A 24,895-nucleotide genomic window follows, 5' to 3' on the forward strand; every position below is an offset into this window, starting at 1 on the left:
GCATATTTTTAGCGACACAAATTCTGTTTATGGTGAGGGCGGCAGGGATCGATCGATCTATCTATCTATCTATCTATCTATCTATCTATCTATCTATCTATCTATCTATCTATCTATCTATCTATCTATCTATCTATCTATCTATCTATCTTTTTTTCTTGGAAATGTATTAGTTTCATCAGTTTTGTTACAGATATGATCATGATCTCAGAAAATGTACCACCTTTCATTTTTTTCCAGATGTTTTTTGTAACTTCTCATTTTACCAAAATGAGAGTGTAACCTACACTCTCATTTTAGTAAAATGGTAAATGGGGCAAAATCAACATGGAGAGATGTCACAAGTGGCATACCCCAAGGGTCAGTCCTCGGACCACTGCTGTTTGTGATATACATTAATGATCTGCCAGACGGTGTGAACTCAAATGTACGAGGGCTGTCCATAAAGTATAGGTCCTTTTTATTTTTTTCAAAAACTATATGGATTTCATTCATATGTTTTTACGTCAGACATGCTTGAACTCTCGTGCGCATGCGTGAGTTTTTCCACGCCTGTCGGTGACGTCATTCGTCTGTGAGCACTCCTTGTGGGAGGAGTCGTCCAGCCCCTCGTCGGAATTCCTTTGTCTGAGAAGTTGCTGAGAGACTGGCGCTTTGTTTGATCAAAATTTTTTCTAAACCTGTGAGACACATCGAAGTGGACATGGTTCGAAAAATTAAGTTGGTTTTCGGTAAAAATTTTAACAGCTGATGAGAGATTTTGAGGTGATACTGTCGCTTTAAGGACTTCCCACGGTGCGAGACGTCGCGCAACGCTCTCAGGCGCCGTTGTCAGCCTGTTTCAAGCTTAAAACCTCCACATTTCAGGCTCTATTGATCCAGGACGTCGTGAGAGAACAGAGAAGTTTCAGAAGAAGTCGGTTTCAGCATTTTATCCGGATATTCCACTGTTAAAGGAGATTTTTTTAATGAAAGACTTGCGGGCGGATTGCAGTGTTGGCTCGCAGCCGCCGCGACGCTCCGCCACAGGAAAAACACCTCTGTTGGAAGAGTTAAGGACAAGTTGGAACATGTCCAGCTGTTAAACAATTTCTCATATACTCACTCCACTGAAAGCCATCAAAAGCCGCCTGGATTTTACAAATGGTTATCAACACGGAGGTGTTTTTCCTGTGCCGCCGCACCGCGTCGGCTGCGTCCCGACGCGCGGACCCGTCCGCACGTCTTTCATTAAAAAAATCTCCTTTAACAGTGAAATATCTGGATAAAATGCTGAAACCGACTTCTTCTGAAACTTCTCTGTTCTCTCACGACGTCCTGGATCAATAGAGCCTGAAATGTGGAGGTTTTAAACTTGAAACAGGCTGACGACGGCGCCTGAGAGCGTTGCGCGACGTCTCGCACCGTGAAAAGTCCTTAAAGCGACAGAATCACCTCAAAATCTCTCATCAGCTGTTAAAATTTTACCGAAAACCAGCTTAATTTTTCGAACCATGTCCACTTCGATGTGTCTCACAGGTTTAGAAAAAATTTTGATCAAACAAAGCGCCAGTCTCTCAGCAACTTCTCAGACAAAGGAATTCCGACGAGGGGCTGGACGACTCCTCCCACAAGGAGTGCTCACAGATGAATGACGTCACCGACAGGCTTGGAAAAACTCACGCATGCGCACGAGGGTTCAAGCATGTCTGACGTAAAAACATATGAATGAAATCCATATAGTTTTTGAAAAAAATTAAAAGGACCTATACTTTATGGACAGCCCTCGTATATTTATTTGCGGATGACACAAAACTGTTCTGTAAGGCAAATACCCCAGAGCACAAATCCTCATTCCAGCAAGATTTGGACAGACTAGTTGCATGGTCTGAGAGGTGGTTATTAAAGTTTCATCCCAACAAATGCAAGGTAATGAAGGTTGAAGAGTAAATACTGATAGATTCTACTTCAGCTCCAGTGAAAGTAAACAAGAACTGAAAAACACAGACAAAGAGAAAGATCTGGGAGTTATAAGTAGATGAGAACCTGTAGTTCAAGGATAATATCTGTGCCAGAGTCAACAAGAGTAACCAGATCATGGGAATTGTACGAAGATCTTATGACCATTTAGATGAGGAAAATTTCCTTGTCCGCCCCCACCTCAAGTATGCTGCACCAGTGTGGATGCCAGTATACAAAAAAGATGTAGCAACAGTTGAGAATGTCCAGAGAAGAGGAACACGTCAGATCCCATCTTTGAAAGCGACTGAGAAAAGTGGAACTGCCTACCTTACACTTCCGCAGACTGAGACAGGACATGATTGAATTGTACAAGCTATTCAATGAGTATGACAACCACGCTGATCCCTTACTTAGGGCAGCTGCTGGGACATCTACTGGAGGACACCGTTTCAAGTTGGAGAAGCAGCAAGCTACCTCAGCATTCATTTAAATATCATGTAGTCATCAACAGGGAGGGATACCTTGCACACCCGAGTCTCGCAAAGAGTTAATTACATCAGTGAATTGAATTTAATAGATGTATGGAGAAAATATCACTCTAATCAATCTGTTTTCTCATGCTTCTCTGCCACTTGTCAGACTTTTTCTAGAAAAGACTATTTTTTGGTTTCTGCTTCCCTTATATCGTCAATAACTAAAAGCTGGTATAATAGCATCATTATTTCAGACCATTCTGCAATCTTTTAACTTTAAAATGCTTTCAGCACGGCCATCCACTAGATGGCGCCTCCAATCTTTCTGGCTGAGGGATCCAAAATTCATGGATTATATTGGTGCTCAAATTGCAGATTTCTTTAATAATAATAATACAGATCAAATCTCAGCCTCTGTTCCCTGGGAAGCATTTAAAGCTTTTTTAAGGGGTCATATGATATGCTATACAAGCTTTAAACACAAATCTTGGAGACTGGAAATGGAGCAGCTAGAAAATAAAATTGATCAAATTCAATCAAAGGATTTTAATAACCCCTCTGAACAGTCATATAAAGAACTACTCGAATTAAGAGCCAAATATAATCATCTTTCTGTTAATAGAGCCACTAAGAGTCTCCTTAGACTGAAGCAGTCATATTATGAGCAAGGAGAGAACGCTAGAAAATTGCTAGCTTGGCATATAAAACAATCAGAAACAGAGAGAACAATAATACAATAGAAACAAATAAAAATGTAGAAACTAGTGACTTTAAAGAAATTAATGACGAATTTAAAACATTTTATGAAAATCTGTATGGCTCCAATATCTCCCCATCAGCTTTACAGAACCAAATTGAATTTTTGGATTCACTAAACATTACTCCTCTTGAAGAAAACATCCTGGCAGATATGGACTTAGAAATTTCTACTGATGAACTAGCAGTGGCTGCCAGCAGTATGAAAGGCTCAAAAGCTCCAGGGCCCGACTGTATTCCAATTGAAATATATACAACCCTGGCAAAAATTATGGAATCACTATAAGAAACACTATAAGAAATCAAGAAAAAAAGATTGTGGCAGTCAGTAACAGTTACTTTTTTTAGACCAAGCAGAGGAAAAAAATATGGAATCACTCAATTCTGAGGAAAAAAGTATGGAATCACCCTGTAAATTTTCATCCCCAAAACTAACACCTGCATCATATCAGATCTGCTCGTTAGTCTGCATCTAAAAAGGAGTGAACACACCTTGGAGAGCTGTTGCACCAAGTGGACTGACATGAATCATGGCTCCAACACGAGAGATGTCAATTGAAACAAAGGAGAGGATTATCAAACTCTTAAAAGAGAGTAAATCATCACGCAATGTTGCAAAAGATGTTGGCTGTTCACAGTCAGCTGTGTCTAAACTCTGGACCAAATACAAACAACATGGGAAGGTTGTTAAAGGCAAACATACTGGTAGACCAAGGAAGACATCAAAGCATCAAGACAGAAAACTTAAAGCAATATGTCTCAAAAATCGAAAAATGTACAACAAAACAATTGAGGAACGAATGGGAGGAAACTGGAGTCAACGTTTGTGACCGAACTGTAAGAAACCGCCTAAAGGAAATGGGATTTACATACAGAAAAGCTAAACGAAAGGCATCATTAACACCTAAACAGAAAAAAACAAGGTTACAATGGGCTAAGGAAAAGCAATTGTGGACTGTGGATGACTGGATGAAAGTCATATTCAGTGATGAATCTCGAATCTGCATTGGGCAAGGTGATGATGCTGGAACTTTTGTTTGGTGCCTTTCCAATGAGATTTATAAAGATGACTGCCTGAAGAGAACATGTAAATTTCCACAGTCATTGATGATATGGGGCTGCATGTCAGGTAAAGGCACTGGGGAGATGGCTGTCATTACATCATCAATAAATGCACAAGTTTATGTTGATATTTTGGACAATTGAAAGGATGTTTGGGGATGATGAAATCATTTTTCAAGATGATAATGCATCTTGCCATAGAGCAAAAACTGCAAAAACATTCCTTGCAAAAAAGACACATAGGGTCAATGTCATGGCATAGGGTCAATGTCAATGAGCAGATCTGATTTGATGCAGGTGTTAATTTGGGGGATGAAAATTTACAGGGTGATTCCATAATTTTTTCCTCAGAATTGAGTGATTCCATATTTTTTTTCCTCTGCTTGGTCTAAAAAAGTAACCGTTACTGACTGCCACAATCTTTTTTCTTGATTTCTTATAGTGTTTCTTAAAGCCAGAAAGTTGCCATTTGAAATGACTTTAGTTTTGTGTCATGTCTGTGATCTGCTTTTTTTCTACAAAATTAAACAACTGAATGAACATCCTCTGAGGCCGGTGATTCCATAATTTTTGCCAGGGGTTGTAAAACCTTTTCGGACTTACTGATGCGGCCGCTGCTTGAAATGATTATGGAGTCTTTGCATTATGGATCCCTGCCGCCCTCACTGAACATGGCTGTAATCACATTACTATTAAAGCAAGGCAAAACTCCCACTTTGTGTGGATCATATCGACCAGTATCCTTACTTAATAACAACCTCAGAATTCTTTGTAAGGCTTTGGCAAGACGCTTGGAGAAATTGCTACCACAACTAGTGCACCCGGACCAGAACGGTTTTGTTCGGGGACAGCAGGGTTTCCATAACATAAGGCGGGTGCTCAGCATTGTGTTTGAGAGTTCTGACTGCACGGATAATGCCATTCTATCCTTGGACGCCGAGAAAGCCTTCGATAAGGTGGAATGGCATTTCCTGTTTGAAGTTCTTCAGAGATTTGGGATAAAAAAGTCTTTTCTTTCTTGGATCAAATTACTTTATTCTGATCCCAAGCAATGGTACATACAAATGGACACTTATCCACCCCTTTTAACCTACACAGAGGTACGAGACAGGGTTGCCCCCTGTCTCCATTATTATTTACTCTAGCAATTGAACCGCTTGCGGTAGCGATTCGCAATCACCCTGTGCTGAAAGGTATTACAATAGGTGATAGAGAGCACCACATTGCTCTGTATGCAGATGACGCAATTTTGTTCTGCTCCAATTTGACACAGACAATACCTGCATTATTGGATTTAATTAATTTTTATGGTAGCTTTTCAGGTTATAAAGTTAATAGTTCAAAATCAACAATATTATTTATGAATCAGCTAGAACGCATTAACCCCCCAATTTTTACACCCTTTGAAATATGTGTACACAGGTTTATTTACCTTGGTGTCAAGATTACCCCTACAATTGATGAAATTATCCCCAAAAATTATAATGATCTTACTGAAAATGTTACTAATTTAATAAATAGATGGGATAACTTACCCATCTCAATAATTAGCTGAATTAGTATACTAAAAATGTCAATTCTGCCTAAATATTTATATTTATTTCAATCTATCCCTCTTGCACCCCCTGCATCACTTTTTAAGATTCTGAAGAATCTTTTTTCAAATTTTATTTGGAACAACAAATGTCCCAGGACCAGACTCTCTCGCTTGTATTTGCCTTATGAACGGGTTGGCTTGAAACTGCCAAATCTTGAGTGGTATTATTGGGCTGCTCAGATAAGAGCAGGGATGTTCTATTTTGAGCAGAAGTCCCCACCTGCTTGGGTTTCAATTAAGAAACATCTTATCAATGTGCCTCCAAATTTATATTTATACTCAGCTAACAAAGTAAAATTACTTAAAAACACAAAAAACCCATTTCTTCGGAATACATTATCAGTTTGGCACCCCTCTCAGTTGTGTTTAGAGGAAAATGCGGAACTTTCTCAGTTCTCACCCATCTTTGGTAACGAAGAGTTTGTTCCAGGTAGGGCAGACTCTGGATTCAAAAGTTGGTCAGTTCAAGGGGTTAGCAAAAATGCAGACTTATATGATGCCAATGGGACACTTATGTCATTTACGGAGCTCACATCTAAATACAACATTCCAAAAAAACACTTTTTTTAAATACTTGCAGCTCAGGAGCTTTATTCTTTCTAAACAAAAAAATAGTCTGTCATTACCCTCTCTGTCCACACTGGAAGAATGTACCTTAAAGTTTTTAGATTCCAAGGGTCAGGTCTCTTTATTGTATACTCTTTTTGTGAACAAATCCAAAGAATCATCTGTTCACATTCGTAGAGCATGGACAGCTGATTTACAGCAGGATATTACGGATGCGGAATGGGCAAAAGCTTCTCGACTCACTCAGACCCAGTCTATCAATGCAAATTCTAAGCTATTATAGTACAAATGGATATGTAGATGGTACATAACACCCGTAAAGCTGAACTGCTTTAACATACCAGACACATGCTTGAAATGTAAAGTCCAAAAAGGTACCTTGTTTCACTGTATGTGGGAGTGTCCCGTCATTCGGTCATTTTGGAGTAATGTTTTAAGCATAGTTAGTAATATTGTAGGTAAAAATGTTCCTTGTAACCCTAAAATGTGTCTATTGAGTATTTATCCCGCTGATTTTGTGCTGTCTAAAGAAACTGTCTTTGTTAAATATTTGCTTTTTGGAGGCCAAGTGTTGTATTGCCACAACATGGAAATCAGATATGCCCTGTACAGCTTCACAATGGTTGAAGGGGATGACTTTTTATTTAACTTTAGAAAAGATAAGCTATTCTTCCAAAAATAAGCTTGACAAGTTTTGTAAAATATTCCATAACTTCCTTTTGAATAACAGCATACCTATTGATGGATGGATCTGCTATACAGAATAAAGTTTTGCTTGTAATTTTATTTTTTATTCCTGTCTTTTTCTTTGTTTATTTAATAATTGCATTACTGAGCCACCGCATTATTTGCTTTCTACTCTTTTATTGTACTCACACAGTGCCTTTGTTTGTTCCTTATTGTTGTTCATTTTAAAATGAAAATCTCAAAAATATGGTTAAAAATATATATATATATCATGTAGTCAACACATGGAACAGTCTCCCAGAAGAAGTGGTAATATACCCCAGCTTGGCTGCTTTTAAAAATAGACTGGATAAACTCTGGAAGGACCACCCACAGAGATATGATTGGGAGGAAGAAGTATGAGTGGCAACCCCAACTAAGAAGATCTGGACATTGAGGCTTGACCTATACCCAGAATCATCATAAGGTATCAAAAGGTAAGGTATTTTACAAACACACAAATCCAAACATGTAGCCTCCACAAACGCAGGATTATCATGGTTTATGTCACTGAATACATTTACTAAGACCATTACCCACTGACAAAATGCTTCAAACCTGTAAAGGGTGGACTGTAAGGGTAATAATGTTGGTTTATTTGAAATTCATAAGAATTATACGTCAATATCTGATGTATCTGATATTGGATGTATCAGTATTGTATGTGCCATCAGTGTAAAATGAAAACACTCCAATAGACAGTTTTTCATTGTCCACAAATATATTTTAAAAACACACATGTAGTACAAGCTTTTCTATTACATTTTCAAATAAAACTTTTGCACAGCAGGACTCATTTTTAATGGATTCACAATGATTTACAAGCCAATTCTATAAGGATCAGGGTTCCTTGAAAAAAATTAAAATAAACTGCAATTTGGGATGAACACAAAGAGATGCTGACATTGAACAAAGCTATTTTTCTAAAATGAAAAATTATATACAGTACTATCAACATCACTTAAAAAAAGACACATTCAGCCAAAGACAACAAATCACAAAACTAATTTTTTAAATCTGAACAATAAGTAGTTCCTTCTGACATAACTAGATTCAACATAATTCAAAGGCATGGAGCCTCGCAGTGCAGCTACCAAACTGTGGCATTCATACAACAAAATATAGTCTTCTTAGCAAATAAATAAACTAAAACTATAGCCATTCCAAGTACGGAATCTTCTGCCCATTTATGTCACATACATGCTCTTTTTTCAAGTTACTAATGACACTTCCTGGCATGCATGAAGATACTGTGCGCACACATCAGCGTCAGCAAACAGTGTCAATGCCCCAAAATTTACACTAACATTAATTTATTTATAAAATAACAGTGAATCAAAAAACAAAACAGGAAAAAACAAACAAAAAACAAAACAAAAACTAAATTAAACTATGATCTGGAAAATATCAAGATAAACATTTGAGCAAAGATGCAAACATAAACAGAGACAGTGCTTTAAGGCAGGAAGAAAAATGACTGGAGGGCGTTAGTGTAGAGCGCTTAAAAAAATAAAATTCAATTAAAAGGTCCTCTTAATTTCAGAAGGTACTCTGACTTTCAAAGGTTTCAGGACAGCCTGTATAGTAACTGTATTATTTAACTGTCAATTAAAAAACTGCAAATTCACTGTGTATAAATCTGTAATTGAAAATAAATTATATGTAGATCAAGAAATGTTCTTATTCCTATTTGAAATGGCCTAGATCTCAATGACTAATAGACATCACATAACTCAATATATTTGAAACAACATTCAGATTATTTAATCAACTTGTCTATAATTATAGCACTATCTGTGTATTTTTGAACAGAAATAGGTCCTCTGAGACTACAAGGACACAAAACAAATTATTATAAGACAAAAAGCACCTCCAATTTACTGTATGTGTACGCTGATCAAGATCCAGGCTATTTACAGTTATAGGTTATGTATTATTAAACAAAACTGAAAGGCACTTCTCAATCAATTTATATCCATTTCTTCCAAATCCTTTTTCAATTTAATTTACAACACTGTTGGTCATATGAGTTTAAAACTTGCCTGGCAGTGTATGTGAACTAAGAAGTTAGAAACATGCATAAAGGTTTGTCTTAAAAATGAAAGGTTTTAAAAACTCCTCTGAGGGGGAGGGGGGGGGAGGGGGGGGCATGAGGGAACTCATAAAAAGGCCCTATTTGGCTTCAAGTCAAGCGGCTCTGCTTTGGCTTTTTAGGGGCTCCTACTGGCCATACAGTTCTATTGAGCTTTATGGACATGAGCTGCTGTGCGTCCGACACAGGTGAACCGTGTGTGGTTTACAAAGCCATCGCCACCGCCTCCTAAGTAGTGGAGGTCGCTCCACTGGGCTCCTTCTGTGGTCGGCATTACCCAAAACTCAGCAGGCTAAACTACCTAAAAAAGACAAAGAGCACACAAAACTGCATGTTTTAGGAAACAAGAGGACTGCAACTGCATACATTAATTAAAAGTACATTGGTAGATATGCTATTCAAAAATATCGCTGTCTTTGCATAAACGAAACAAGCTAAAAGTTCGGACTTTCCAAGACTTGTAGAAACCCTGAAGTTAGGCTCTTAAAGCTCTTAAAATGGCCTGCTTCTGAACAATTGAAAACTCTGGGTGTATTAGTTGCCCACAATATTTTAAGAAGGATGAATCTCCAACAATAAGTGAACATGGTGCATAATATTATTACTATTAATATTATTAATATTATTATTAATATTACTATTACTATAACTAATTACTATTATTAATATTATTATTCTAATATTATGCCTCATAATTTCATGGTGAAGTCATTTAAGCAAAAAGCTAGAGCACCGCGCTCGTAGAGTGCAAGCCTTCGCCAACACTAGTTTCCAATTCCACAAAATTTTACCTTGGAAAGGTCAAAGTCCTGTTAGAAGTGGATGTTCATAAGCTAAATTAGATGCGAGCAATTGTCAGGAGTACGTATTTAGTTCATGCACTTGAATTTAAGTTTTTTGTGGTGTTGTCAGGTTTTTTCAACTTTTTCGGTTTCTGAATTCTTTTTCAGAAAATTTCACAGAACATTGGTTCTCTCTGTTCTGCACAATTTGTCACTGCTTTTTGGCAAACAGGCATAAACTGGAACCTCCATTCAATTTTAGTGGTATAGGTAAATCCATAACAGAGAAATGAGAGTGATTGAGGCACTTTTGATTGCGAAATAATAAATGTACACCAAATGGGCTTTTCAATATTAAATTCAAATGTCCACAAAATCCACAATCCGGATCACATCTGGATAAAACTTTGTCAGGTGATAGTGAGTGTGTCAGTCTGCATCTCACTTTCAAATATGAGAGTGACTGGGGCACGTTTGCTTAACATATAATGTAAAATATACATTAAATGGGGTTTTCTATGTTAAATATAAATGGCCACAAAACTAATCTGGATCAGATCCAGATTAAACTTTGTCAGTTGATAAAGGATACCATCTTACATAACACTCTCAAATATGAAATAAATTTGATCTTTTCTGTCAGAGGTATGAAGTTTTAGAAATTTGTTCAATGTTAAAGATAGGGATTTTTCCAATTTTCCAAGATTTTCCTGACTTTGACCTTGAAAATTGAATTAGTTCTTGCCTATGAAGATATGAATCTTTAGTAATAAACTCCTAACAATATATAAAAATTGGGGACTCCAGTCTGTTCACAAACAAACAAACAGAGGCGAAAACATAACCTCCTCCAACTTTGTTAGCAGAGGTAATAATTAAAATCCAGCATTGCCTAATGTCACTTGGGATTGTCCCAGAACTGGCCTACATCAAAAGTAATAATTCAGTTTAAGGGATAAAATATACATCATAGAAAATAAGGCGAAAAAAAAAAGGTTTGGTGTGTCTTTTTCAAAAGACAGAATTGACAAACCTGCCTGTGTGTTCATGATCACTTTTTGTTGTTTCCTCATCTTCCCATCTTGTACAGGTGCACCCTGTGGAAAAAACCAAACACATTGAACCTCTGCACACACTTAAAACAGTTATTCTAAAATGACTGTCCAAACCAACTGTCTGTTTAAAGGATAAAAAGTTATATTACAAAAGTGGTCTGTTTAAAATCTTTTTTTTTTTTTTTTGGCAGCAGTTACTGCTTCTGGCCATATTTGAGCTTGCATTCAATAAGTACTCTTCGAGCTAGGATGTGGTCAATGGTTTGATAAACTCTTTACCACACGTGAACATTCAACTTTCACGCTGCAACAGATGATTAACATTTGAGGTGTGTTCACCTCCACATGAGTGGACTGGATGACCATTTCTGTTGATTTGTCACAAAACATACCTGTTTCTCCTTCTCTCTAAAATTCCTCACGTGGCCTGAAGAAAGCGATGGTTAGTTTATCTTCATCACATTTCTTACAACAAAATTTTGAAAGAGTAATAAATGTCTTATCTGCATTTATGAATAATAACAACGATAAAGGTCTGCATGGACTCTAAGAAACATCACAGGAGTCAGACTTTCACTGAAGTTCACACAAATATTTTGTGAAGTCATTAACAGTGCTTTTTCCGAACCTGCAGGACTCCTGTACTGCTGACAGTCCTTTTTGATGTGGGTACTCGATCCACACAGGTAGCAGCACCGTGTCTGGATGGTCTTCCTCCAGTGCTCACTCTTCTGTCTGACCTGCTCTTCAGTGCCCCCTGCTGACTCCATTTTTTCTCGAAGATTATCGGGTCTTTTCTCCATCTCTCGCCTGTTTGTGGACCTGTCCAACATTACCCAAAATTAAAACATTATAACAGTAGATATTTCATGCATGTCATCTTTCAGTAGGTAAATAAAGGACAACCCGAACATGAATTCTGATAACACTTACTTCCTGCGTATTGGGCAGTCTTTCATAAAGTGGCCGATCTTGCCGCAAATGCGGCAGCAGCGGTCGTTGGGAGCTACCTGTCCCTCAGTCAGAACTTCAGGGTCAAAGAAGTACTCCTGAAGCAGATTCACACAGATCAATGTCAGTGCTTCAATAATGTGCTCAAAAAGAAAGAAAAAGAAAAAAGTGCAGCTGCAGTGTTTAAACAGCAACAAACCATGTGACTGGGGTACTGAGGAGGACAGACTTTGGCTGGAGTTCCAAACACTCTTCTGCCATTGATGAAAGCCTTCATGATAAAGTTTGTCACTGTTTTAACGACATGTACCAAACAGAGGTGAGAACACAAAAAACACATTTGAAGGAGAGAAATAACAATAATCCCTTCATTAAAAGGATTGGGTTTTAAACAGAGGTACATGCTCTCATTATTTCAATTTTTTTTTTTTTTTTTTTTACGAATAAACAGCAAACAGTTTTCTTTTTGCAGAACAATATTAACTATTGAACTTACTATGAAACAGTAGTAGGGTAATTTATATAATGGCTGAGTGGATCCTTGTCATTTGACTGGTGAGTTAGTTGTATGTCACGTGACATGGATTACTCGTACCATTTGCCATTGTGTTTCATTGACTGTGCAATGGTTCTATTTAGCGTGCAATTTTGAAATGTGCTATTGCACGCCCTGACCACAGCGCGCACTCACACTACCAGGGGCAGCATTTAGCTAAACATGGCGGAGTTTGTTTTGCTGGCGGACAATGATTTGAAGGAGCTAACTGACACTGCTAATTCTTCTAACACATACACACACACAAAAAAAAACAAGTCCACCATGCCGTAAGCTGTCTGGAGGCACTGAAGAGCTGTTAGGATGAAAAGCTGGACAAATTTCTGACACGATTTTTCGCTGGAATGAGAAAAGCAGACGGCAGTCTGTACACGAAGTCAGTGGACGGCATCACAGACTACTGAGAACAATTTTGGACTCCTATTTAAAGTTGGTGCTGGACTGTTAAGCACCAGTGAGGAACACCAAAATGTAAGTCCCTTTTCTGCTGTTTAGAAATTAATAAAATATCAAATGACAAGGATCTAATTTAGCCATTATATAAAACAAATATTGAATGTTTTTCCATTCGTCTCGTTGAATGGTATGTTCCATCTTTCACCTCATGAATTATTCGTACCATTGAACTCAAACATTCATTATTTGTATATTATATAATGGTTGAGTGGATCCTTGTCATTTGATTGGTGCTTTTTATGTCACATGACATGGATTATTCATCTCATTTGTTTTGCATTGCATTTAGAGTACGATTTGGTTCCATTAAGAGTGCAAATTTGGTTCCATACATTTGGTACATTGCACTCTGCACACACACACCTACACACACGCACGCACAATGACAGAAGCAAGATGATTTAATTGAGCTAACTGACGGTGTTAATTCTTGGAACACACACACACAAAATCCACTCCTCTGTAAACTGTCTGGATGCATGAAAAGCTGACGTGATTTTTGGCTGGACTGAGGTAGTACAAAAAGTTTTTTTTTATGGAAGTCCGAAGTCAGTGCACAGCATCACTGGACTAACACATCACAATTTGGACTTTAGCAGCAGTGGAACACCAAAATGTGAGTCCCTTTTCTGTTGTTTATGAATTAATAAAATATCAAATGACAAGGATCTATTTTAACCGTTATATAAAACAAATATTGAGGTGAAAGCTGGAACATTTATTTGTATAACATGTAATCTTATGCTATTAAATAAATCCAACACCAACATCATGTCAGTACTCAGTTGTTAACATCATGCAGTTAGGTAGCACAATCTCTATCAGGACACAAAGTCAGATCATGCAGTTACTAACAAAACTGGCATACTTTTCCTGGACAGTCCAGCACCCAGATTATGATTCAGGTCAAATGGATCTGTAGAAAAAAAAGAAACATCACAGTTGAACAAACAGCCAGACATAGTCATGTTCCACTTATTCAATCAATTTTTTTATATAGCGCCAAATCACAACAAACAGTTGCCCCAAGGCGCTTTATATTGTAAGGCAAGGCCATACAATAATTATGTAAAACCCCAACGGTCAAAACGACCCCCTGTGAGCAAGCACTTGGCTACAGTGGGAAGGAAAAACTCCCTTTTAACAGGAAGAAACCTCCAGCAGAACCAGGCTCAGGGAGGGGCAGTCTTCTGCTGGGACTGGTTGGGGCTGAGGGAGAGAACCAGGAAAAAGACATGCTGTGGAGGGGAGCAGAGATCGATCACTAATGATTAAATGCAGAGTGGTGCATACAGAGCAAAAAGAGAAAGAAACAATGCATCATGGGAAACCCCCAGCAGTCTACATCTATAGCAGCATAACTAAGGGATGGTTCAGGGTCACCTGATCCAGCCCTAACTATAAGCTTTAGCAAAAAGGAAAGTTTTAAGCCTAATCTTAAAAGTAGAGAGGGTGTCTGTCTCCCTGATCTGAATTGGGAGCTGGTTCCACAGGAGAGGAGCCTGAAAGCTGAAGGCTCTGCCTCCCATTCTACTCTTACAAACCCTAGGAACTACAAGTAAGCCTGCAGTCTGAGAGCGAAGCGCTCTATTGGGGTGATATGGTACTACGAGGTCCCTAAGATAAGATGGGACCTGATTATTCAAAACCTTATAAGTAAGAAGAAGAATTTTAAATTCTATTCTAGAATTAACAGGAAGCCAATGAAGAGAGGCCAATATGGGTGAGATATGCTCTCTCCTTCTAGTCCCCGTCAGTACTCTAGCTGCAGCATTTTGAATTAACTGAAGGCTTTTTAGGGAACTTTTAGGACAACCTGATAATAATGAATTACAATAGTCCAGCCTAGAGGAAATAAATGCATGAATTAGTTTTTCAGCATCACTCTGAGACAAGACCTTTCTGATTTTAGAGATATTGCGTAAATGCAAAAAAGCAGTCCTACATATTTGTTTAATATGCGCTTTGAATGACATATCCTGATCAAAAATGACTCCAAGATTTCTCACAGTATTACTAGAGGTCAGGGTAATGCCATCCAGAGTAAGGATCTGGTTAGACACCATGTTTCTAAGATTTGTGGGGCCAAGTACAATAACTTCAGTTTTATCTGAGTTTAAAAGCAGGAAATTAGAGGTCATCCATGTCTTTATGTCTGTAAGACAATCCTGCACTTTAGCTAATTGGTGTGTGTCCTCTGGCTTCATGGATAGATAAAGCTGGGTATCATCTGCGTAACAATGAAAATTTAAGCAATACCGTCTAATAATACTGCCTAAGGGTAGCATGTATAAAGTGAATAAAATTGGTCCTAGCACAGAACCTTGTGGAACTCCATAATTAACTTTAGTCTGTGAAGAAGATTCCCCATTTACATGAACAAATTGTAATCTATAAGACAAATATGATTCAAACCACTGCAGCGCAGTGCCTTTAATACCTATGGCATGCTCTAATCTCTGTAATAAAATTTTATGGTCAACAGTATCAAAAGCAGCACTGAGGTCTAACAGAACAAGCACAGAGATGAGTCCACTGTCCGAGGCCATAAGAAGATCATTTGTAACCTTCACTAATGCTGTTTCTGTACTATGATGAATTCTAAAACCTGACTGAAACTCTTCAAATAGACCATTCCTCTGCAGATGATCAGTTAGCTGTTTTACAACTACCCTTTCAAGAATTTTTGAGAGAAAAGGAAGGTTGGAGATTGGCCTATAATTAGCTAAGATAGCTGGGTCAAGTGATGGCTTTTTAAGTAATGGTTTAATTACTGCCACCTTAAAAGCCTGTGGTACATAGCCAACTAACAAAGATAGATTGATCATATTTAAGATCGAAGCATTAAATAATGGTAGGGCTTCCTTGAGCAGCCTGGTAGGAATGGGGTCTAATAAACATGTTGATGGTTGGATGAAGTAACTAATGAAAATAACTCAGACAGAACAATCAGAGAGAAAGAGTCTAACCAAATACCGGCATCACTGAAAGCAGCCAAAGATAACGATACGTCTTTGGGATGGTTATGAGTAATTTTTTCTCTAATAGTCAAAATTTTGTTAGCAAAGAAAGTCATGAAGTCATTACTAGTTAAAGTTAATGGAATACTCAGCTCAATAGAGCTCTGACTCTTTGTCAGCCTGGCTACAGTGCTGAAAAGAAACCTGGGGTTGTTCTTATTTTCTTCAATTAGTGATGAGTAGAAAGATGTCCTAGCTTTACGGAGGGCTTTTTTATAGAGCAACAGACTCTTTTTCCAGGCTAAGTGAAGATCTTCTAAATTAGTGAGACGCCATTTCCTCTCCAACTTACGGGTTATCTGCTTTAAGCTACGAGTTTGTGAGTTATACCACGGAGTCAGGCACTTCTGATTTAAAGCTCTCTTTTTCAGAGGAGCTACAGCATCCAAAGTTGTCTTCAATGAGGATGTAAAACTATTGACAAGATACTCTATCTCACTTACAGAGTTTAGGTAGCTACTCTGCACTGTGTTGGTATATGGCATTAGAGAACATAAAGAAGGAATCATATCCTTAAACCTAGTTACAGCGCTTTCTGAAAGACTTCTAGTGTAATGAAACTTATTCCCCACTGCTGGGTAGTCCATCAGAGTAAATGTAAATGTTATTAAGAAATGATCAGACAGAAGGGAGTTTTCAGGGAATACTGTTAAGTCTTCTATTTCCATACCATAAGTCAGAACAAGATCTAAGATATGATTAAAGTGGTGGGTGGACTCATTTACTTTTTGAGCAAAGCCAATAGAGTCTAATAATAGATTAAATGCAGTGTTGAGGCTGTCATTCTCAGCATCTGTGTGGATGTTAAAATCGCCCACTATAATTATCTTATCTGAGCTAAGCACTAAGTCAGACAAAAGGTCTGAAAATTCACAGAGAAACTCACAGTAACGACCAGGTGGACGATAGATAATAACAAATAAAACTGGTTTTTGGGACTTCCAATTTGGATGGACAAGACTAAGAGTCAAGCTTTCAAATGAATTAAAGCTCTGTCTGGGTTTTTGATTAATTAATAAGCTGGAATGGAAGATTGCTGCTAATCCTCCGCCCCGGCCCGTGCTACAAGCATTCTGACAGTTAGTGTGACTCGGGGGTGTTGACTCATTTAAACTAACATATTCATCCTGCTGTAACCAGGTTTCTGTAAGGCAGAATAAATCAATATGTTGATCAATTATTATATCATTTACCAACAGGGACTTAGAAGAGAGAGACCTAATGTTTAATAGACCACATTTAACTGTTTTAGTCTGTGGTGCAGTTGAAGGTGCTATATTATTTTTTCTTTTTGAATTTTTATGCTTAAATAGATTTTTGCTGGTTATTGGTGGTCTGGGAGCAGGCACCGTCTCTACGGGGATGGGGTAATGAGGGGATGGCAGAGGGAGAGAAGCTGCAGAGAGGTGTGTAAGACTACAACTCTGCTTCCTGGTCCCAACCCTGGATAGTCACGGTTTGGAGGATTTAAGAAAATTGGCCAGATTTCTAGAAATGAGAGCTGCTCCATCCAAAGTGGGATGGATGCCGTCTCTCCTAACAAGACCAGGTTTTCCCCAGAAGCTTTGCCAATTATCTATGAAGCCCACCTAATTTTTTGGACACCACTCAGACAGCCAGCAATTCAAGGAGAACATGCGGCTAAACATGTCACTCCCGGTCCGATTGGGGAGGGGCCCAGAGAAAACTACAGAGTCCGACATTGTTTTTGCAAAGTTACACACCGATTTAATGTTAATTTTAGTGACCTCCGATTGGCGTAACCGGGTGTCGTTACTGCCGACGTGAATTACAATCTTACCAAATTTACGCTTAGCCTTAGCCAGCAGTTTCAAATTTCCTTCAATGTCGCCTGCTCTGGCCCCCGGAAGACAATTGACTATGGTTGCTGGTGTCGCTAACTTCACATTTCTCAAAACAGAGTCGCCAATAACCAGAGTTTGATCCTCGGCGGGTGTGTCGTCGAGTGGGGAAAAACGGTTAGAGATGTGAACGGGTTGGCGGTGTACACGGGGCTTCTGTTTAGGGCTACGCTTCCTCCTCACAGTCACCCAGTCAGCCTGCTTTCCCGGCTGCTCGGGATCTGCCAGGGGGTAACTAACGGCGGCTAAGCTACCTTGGTCCGCACCGACTACAGGGGCCTGGCTAGCTGTAGAATTTTCCACGGTGCGGAGCCGAGTCTCCAATTCACCCAGCCTGGCCTCCAAAGTACCGTTACTGCTAAAGGAGGCCGAGGAATAACTAAACATTTCACACCCAGAGCAGAAAAGTGCGGGAGAGACAGGAGAAGCCGCCATGCTAAATCGGCTAAGAGCTAGTAGCTACGCTAAGCTAGCGGATTCCTAAAAACACGCAAAGTGAATAATGTGTAAATAATTTAGAGGTGATTCAGCAGAAGGAGTGCTTTAGTTAAGGCACGTAAAGATTACACTGGGAAACAAATCGTAATCTAGATAACTAGATCAATCTAACTGCGCAGATTAAACAGCTAACAGATACAGAAAAACACCGCTGTGCTCCGGAACAGGAAGTGATACAATACCGCAGTGAGAGCCAACCACCAGTAGAGGCAAGCGACACTATAGAAAATGACAATTAACCCTCAGGGGTCCAGAAACATCTAAGACCATTGACGTGGACTCGTCAGAGAGCCCATGGACCCTTGAGGGTTAAAATCAGTTTGTCAACATTCACTACTCAAGGTGATGTGCACTCTTTAAATTGAGAGAGTCACACTAAATTACTATTTTCACTTCAACACATTAATGACAGCTTACTTTGGAACGGGTGATAATTGTGATCCTTCAACGAATGAACAGGACACTGTAATATTGACGATCTTCACATTACCTGTAAGTACACATAAGTGCAGACTGTATTCTGACAAATCAACCGACCTTCAATTACAATGTATTTTGATGTCCACTGCTTGTTGAAGGTGGTGAGAAGGGCTTTCTGACGGACACAGACAACATGTTCTCTGAAGTCAAAGTCCTCTGTGTAGAAGCGGAGCAGACCAAGCCACAACTCCCCAACTGTCTCAGTATTCTTCCCAAACTGAGGCCAGCGACTGGGCTGCAGGGACAGAAGACAAGAATGAGTCAATACAATGCACAGACATTTTTTGAAATTAAATTTTTCTCATTTCAACACAAATGGAACTGCACATTTTATTTTGCAGCTGCGGTCTAGGATTACTGTATATATGTAGTAGTTGTACACAAATGGGGGTCCAACAATAAATCATGAAACCAAAAAAAGTCACGTTCAGATGTTTGTTTTTAATGTGATAGTGCAAAAATACACTGTAAAAACTTCAGGCAGAATGGTTAGGATGTGGAAACTGCAGATCTATAAGCTATTTAGTGAACATTTGAAGTGATATTATTCCACATTTTTAAAGTTATGCAATTCTTTTTCTATACCTGGATGAGGAAACCTGGCAGGAAAGTACCTTTTTGAACCATACCATGATTCATACTGAGCCATAAGGAATGAGTACCCTTACACCCCAGTACACAACACTTACTAAGGTTTCCAAATCGTTACAGAAGTACACATTCCAGCCATCCACCAGCAGCTCGGGCTTCTTCTTTCCATTGTAAATCTGCAACAAGTACATAAAACAGTATGTAGAGTTGACAATGACATTAAGAGACCAAACAGTGAGCATGTTTACATGACTATACTCATCAGATAACTGTTAGTAATTAGATAACTGAAATAATCTCAGGCATTTACAGGCACTTCAGTAATCTAGTAATTGGAAAAGCCATGTTTACGTGGTTTCAGTTCATTAGTTGGATTTCTTTGGAAGTGGAGAAAGGAGAAAGGGCAGCTCCTGAAGAAAACAAGAGTGCTCTGAAAGCACAATATTCCCTGCTGGTAAATGCTGCTTTTGTACACGTGCTTGCTAGATTCTGATAACATTTCAAGGTATGTGGTAGTTGATTTCAGAATGCAGATACCAACTCATGAAACTGGCAGAGTTTAGGTTTGTAAATCAAGGGCCATAACTCTGCCAAAATGTGTCAATCTTGTACAATATTACAATATGCATATTACCAAGCTATAACAAGGAATTGCACCATGTTTCCCAAAATTCCCCCTAAGAATGTAAGAGGAGTTGATTTCAGAATTCAGACACTCACTCATGAAACTGACAGTCTAGATTTGTTAATCAAGGGCCATAATGCTGGTAAAATGGGCCCAACTCAAACAATATGATATGCGTAATACCAACTTATAACAAGGACTTGTACAAAGTTTCATGAAATTCCTGAGAGGAGTTGATTTCAGAACAGTTATACCCCTTTTGGGACAGACAGACAGACAGACGGATGGAAATCCGCACAACAGAATCCCTCTTCAGGCTTTTCATCCAGAGAAGGATAAAAACCATAGACTGTAAAGAGAAAACGAGCACACTCTCTCACTCACTCTCTCTCGCTCTCTCTCTCTCAGTAGGTGTGCAGAGTTGATTTCCTCACACAAGAAAACTGAGGAAATATGACGCCATTCTTTGTGCCAATTCCGGTCATCTTCAATAAATATGTCTATAAACCGCACAGGTTGCCGAGAAATTTGCTCTTTAGAACGCTGAAACAAAGCACAGAGCTTCTGAAACATACTTTTTTTTTTTAACAAACAACGGAATCTGAACTTTGTGATCTAATGAAGGATGCCATGAGGCCTGACAAGACAATGGTCCATCCTGCTGTACTTCTGGAAATGTGAGTGACAACTGCTTTTACACATGCGCAAATGTAAAGGAAACAAATAAATGAGATTATTATATGGCTGCAACGTTATGCGTACTCTGACTGGCTGATTTCCAGTCTGATATTGTCCCTTATCAGACCGTTACCATGACAATACCAGAAAGCTAAAAACACGATTAGAAAACCTGAGTCGGACATGTACATACTCCATAAATATCTAAACAGCATCGAAAAAACACAGACTGAAAGCTTACCAGCTAATAACCGGATCATCTGTTAGCAAGTTCTTCAAGGAGGTGAAGCGAACAGGTTCACCTCCTGCCAACTATGAGCCGTCAGCAGGTGATATTGCAAGTTTGTGTGTTTATATATATATATCATAGCCATATAATAAACAAATTATTAACCTCGATTGCTCAGTCTGTACAGGAATATCAGACCTCTGTTTTTCACATGGACCTCACTAACACTTGGTCCGTATTTACAGTTCGATCTGATATTTTCCCGTCCAGACCTCACGATCAGTCAATAAACATTTATTAATGGTATACATGTACCAAAGAAATCGGAGTATTCGGGAGAAATCCACGTGTGTTAATCTGAATTCTAATAATCAGATAACGGTCATTATCAAATAAATTACATGGCCACTTAATATCATAATTTTAATACTTGAAATTACCACACATCAAAATACATTCATTCATTCATTCATCTTCTACTGCTTAGTCCAATTAAGGGTCGCGGGGGGCTGGAGCCTATCCCAGCAGCTAAGCAGCGCGAGGCGGGGTACACCCAGGACAGGACGCCAGTCTGTCGCAGGGCCACAAACAGACAAACAAACACAGACACACCCACACACACCTACGGACAATTTAAAGATACCAATCCACCTAACCCGCATGTCTTTTGATGTGGGAGGAAACCGGAGCACCCGGCGGAAACCCACGCAAACACGGGGAGAACATGCAAACTCCACACAGAAAGGCCACGGGAATCGAACCCACAACCTTCTCGCTGTGAGGCAACAGTGCTAACCACTGAGGCAACAGTGCTAACCACTAATCCACCGTGCTGCCCACATCAAAATACAGTATAGTACAAATTAATCTTTCGAGGCCTCCAACAGCCTGCAGGAAATAAGACAAAACCATTTCTGAAAATAGTAGAGAAGCTTGAATCTTCGACTGGACTGGGTTGCTTGACGCGAGGACGTTTCGCTTCAAATCGCAGAAGCTTCCTCAGCTAAAATTCTTGCTCATGATCCCTAGTTACAAACAGAGCAAGGTAGTGTATTCTATCAGATGTCAGGAAAACTGTAACGAACACTACATAGGTGAGACGAAGCAACCTTTACACAAAAGGCTATACCAGCACAGCAGAGAGGGTGCCAGTGGACCTCAGTCTGCAGTTCATCTCCACCTTAAAGACACTAACCACACATTTGAGGACAAGGAAGTTAAAATATTAGCCAGAGAGAAGAAATGGTTTGAGAGAGGGGTCAAGGAGGCATTCTTTGTGAAACGTTTGAAACCCAGCCTTAACCGGGGAGGGGGTCTGAGACACGCTTTATCCCCTGTTTACAATGGGGTACTCAGGTAAAAGCAGTTTCAGTCTTTTGTTCATGGTAATGAGTCATTCACGTCATCAGCAGAGTCGTCAAGGGAGCCACAGCTGCCCTGTCATTAGGAGGGTGCTAACTAGAGCACAATAGGTTCTAATTAGAGCTACTGTTTAGTCACTAGCCTTAGCAGTCTGCCTCTCGGTAAGAGGGGTCTGGTTAGATTTAAAACTCCAGCTTTTGTGACTTCAGATCATTCTTCTTGACAAGAGTCAAGACAGAAGTCAGACCACCAGAGCAAGAATTTTAGCTGAGGAAGCTTCTGCGATTTGAAGCGAAACGTCCTCACGTCAAGCAACCCAGTCCAGTCGAAGATTCAAGCTTCTCTACTATGGAAACCACCTGGACAACTGAGAGCCTACACAGAAACATTTCTGAAAATAACACTCAAATCAAATGGAAGCTGTGTGTACCTCTTGCAGCACAGGGATAACTGGAGGATTTCTCTGCTGCAGGAAGAACAGCACCATGAGGGTGTATGCATAAGAGGAGAGGCTGCCGCGTGAAGCATCTCCAATGTCACACATCTGTAATGGGCCAGACCGATTAAAAAAAAGAAAAAACATTTAAGGCATCAAAATATGTGGCAATTCTGATGTAAAGAAGGTAAAGCATGCTCACCTTGGCAAAGGTCTTCATGACATAACACAGGATCTTCACCCTCCGGTCAATGGCAGCATACGATGCGAGCAGGTGTGTGTTGTGTAGGGCCTGATGAGTACAATTCTCAATATCAAAAATTCAAATGTCCATTGTCACATTTACAAGATCACAGGCAGAATTCAAACTCAAGTCCCACCAGTGTGTTGTAGAGGCTGATGTCCCCTTCCAAGCCGGTGTGAACATGGCAGAACTTGACTATGGGTACTTTTGCTGTTGTGATGGGCAGGATGTTCTTCAGAGCTAGAGACATAGTTTACATTGGCAAAGTAAAGTCAAACAACACTTCTTCAATGTGTGTTTTAATTTCATTACACCCCCCCCATCAGCACAAGTCTGTCTTACCTGGATGTTTTCTGAGCTGTCTTGCCAGGCTCTCAATAATGCTGATGCAATCAACATCCTGTGAAACACAGATACTACATTATTCCTGCATAATCACAAATCATTTAAAAAGATAAAACATCTACCCCCCCCCCCAAAAAAAAAATTGCTTCATGGTTTTTGTCCACCATGAACTAAGCCTTCTTCTTTGTCTTTCGGCTGTTCCCGTTAGGGATCGCCACAGCAGATCAATCGTTTCCATCTCACCCTGTCCTCTGTATCTTCCTCTGTCACAAGCCTGAAATACTTAAATTAAAATCCAAATATAAAATGAATACAAACATCAACACTTTGTAAAAATTAGTGTGTCTACACAAAGTCCCCATTTTGTGGTATACCAGGGTAGCTGCATCGCAGCAATAGTCAGTTTAAGCAGTGATGGTTTAGAGCTCTAGTATGGCAACTACAAATAGCTCTCTGTTCTTTGTGTATTTGTGAAATATTTGAAATAGTTTCACGTTTGAAAGCAACACATACATTTTCAGTAATTTGCAATATTCATTTTGTGTTTAATCAACAAATCAGATCTTAAATCAACTATATTCGCTAATGCTAATTGTTTTGTTAGCAAGGAGTCAATTTCAAATTTCCATTATCGTACAGACATTTATTTATTTTAAACCATTGGCAGTAGAAAACCTTCGCTGCTTAAACTCCTGAATGTCTTATGTGCTGATGACAGCACCTCAATGGCAGCAAAGATGACTGTAAGGAAATAAAATTACCACTGGGATAATATAAATAACTTACATCTATGCTGTCCTGACCCTCCAGCACCATACAGATGTCAAGGTCACTCTGTCTGAAGCCAAACCCATTTTTGGAGGATCCAAAAAGTTGAAGCCTGGCACCTGGCCATTGAGGGGGAGAAGGGTTTTAATTTCCTTTTAGATTAGCTCTCATTATAATTAGAGAGATTAATCAGTAGGCCAATATCATGTATTATTATGGCAGATTATGTTCAATAATCTACTGTACATATGCAAAATAGTGAAGACAGCAACTTATTTTACCAGCAAACTGCCGTCTGACAAAAGCCTCCAGGTTTTTCAGGATGTGCTCTCTCACACTAACTTCTATTTCATCTGGGGCAAAGTCCACTAAAACAAAGCAAATGATTCACAACAACGTGGAGGACTTCAACGCAAGGCAGTGTTCAAAAGCCACTGTGCCATTACAAACACAGCATAAATCCACTTTATTCTACAGACATGCTGCGCTTGTAGAAGGATTCTGGATGCCTCTCAAATACACACAAGCACTTACAGTAGCACTGCTCACAGACTTGGTTCAGGACACAGAGAAACTCTGGTGTCATTGGGGGTAAAGGATCCAGCTGCACTTTCTTGAAATCTTCTGGACAGTCTTTCTTCAGATGCCCATCATGCTTGCACAAGCTGCACACAACCATGTGTGACTGACAGAGACAGAAAGTAGTTAATGTCCACGAGCCAATGACATTCATTTGAAACAAT

At 39.2% G+C, this 24,895-nt stretch overlaps 1 protein-coding gene across 3 annotated transcripts in view; it reads right to left on the bottom strand.

Annotated features, from left to right (window-relative positions):
- Nucleotides 1–7,822: 7,822 nt before the first annotated feature.
- The window catches only part of tut7 (terminal uridylyl transferase 7), a 52,867-nt gene continuing 35,794 nt past the window's right edge, over nt 7,823–24,895 (bottom strand). For 2 of the 3 annotated variants that reach the window (XM_034170992.1, XM_034170995.1), the window contains exons 14-29: nt 24,687–24,837; nt 24,434–24,520; nt 24,171–24,271; nt 23,382–23,439; nt 23,176–23,279; nt 22,998–23,087; nt 22,790–22,903; nt 19,564–19,641; nt 18,932–19,109; nt 13,883–13,930; nt 12,202–12,293; nt 11,985–12,100; nt 11,680–11,873; nt 11,444–11,478; nt 11,030–11,093; nt 7,823–9,515 (exon numbers count right to left, since the gene is read on the bottom strand). In XM_034170992.1, coding sequence (XP_034026883.1) covers nt 9,499–9,515; nt 11,030–11,093; nt 11,444–11,478; nt 11,680–11,873; nt 11,985–12,100; nt 12,202–12,293; nt 13,883–13,930; nt 18,932–19,109; nt 19,564–19,641; nt 22,790–22,903; nt 22,998–23,087; nt 23,176–23,279; nt 23,382–23,439; nt 24,171–24,271; nt 24,434–24,520; nt 24,687–24,837 — 1,527 coding nt within the window. In that variant the 3' untranslated portion in view covers nt 7,823–9,498. Of the gene's footprint in view, nt 9,516–11,029; nt 11,098–11,443; nt 11,479–11,679; nt 11,874–11,984; nt 12,101–12,201; nt 12,294–13,882; nt 13,931–18,931; nt 19,110–19,563; nt 19,642–22,789; nt 22,904–22,997; nt 23,088–23,175; nt 23,280–23,381; nt 23,440–24,170; nt 24,272–24,433; nt 24,521–24,686; nt 24,838–24,895 lie in introns of all 3 variants that reach the window. The other variant, XM_034170994.1, reaches the window with a different exon arrangement.

This window comes from Thalassophryne amazonica, chromosome 5, assembly GCF_902500255.1.
Source record: "Thalassophryne amazonica chromosome 5, fThaAma1.1, whole genome shotgun sequence".
NCBI classification, from domain to species: domain Eukaryota; kingdom Metazoa; phylum Chordata; class Actinopteri; order Batrachoidiformes; family Batrachoididae; genus Thalassophryne; species Thalassophryne amazonica.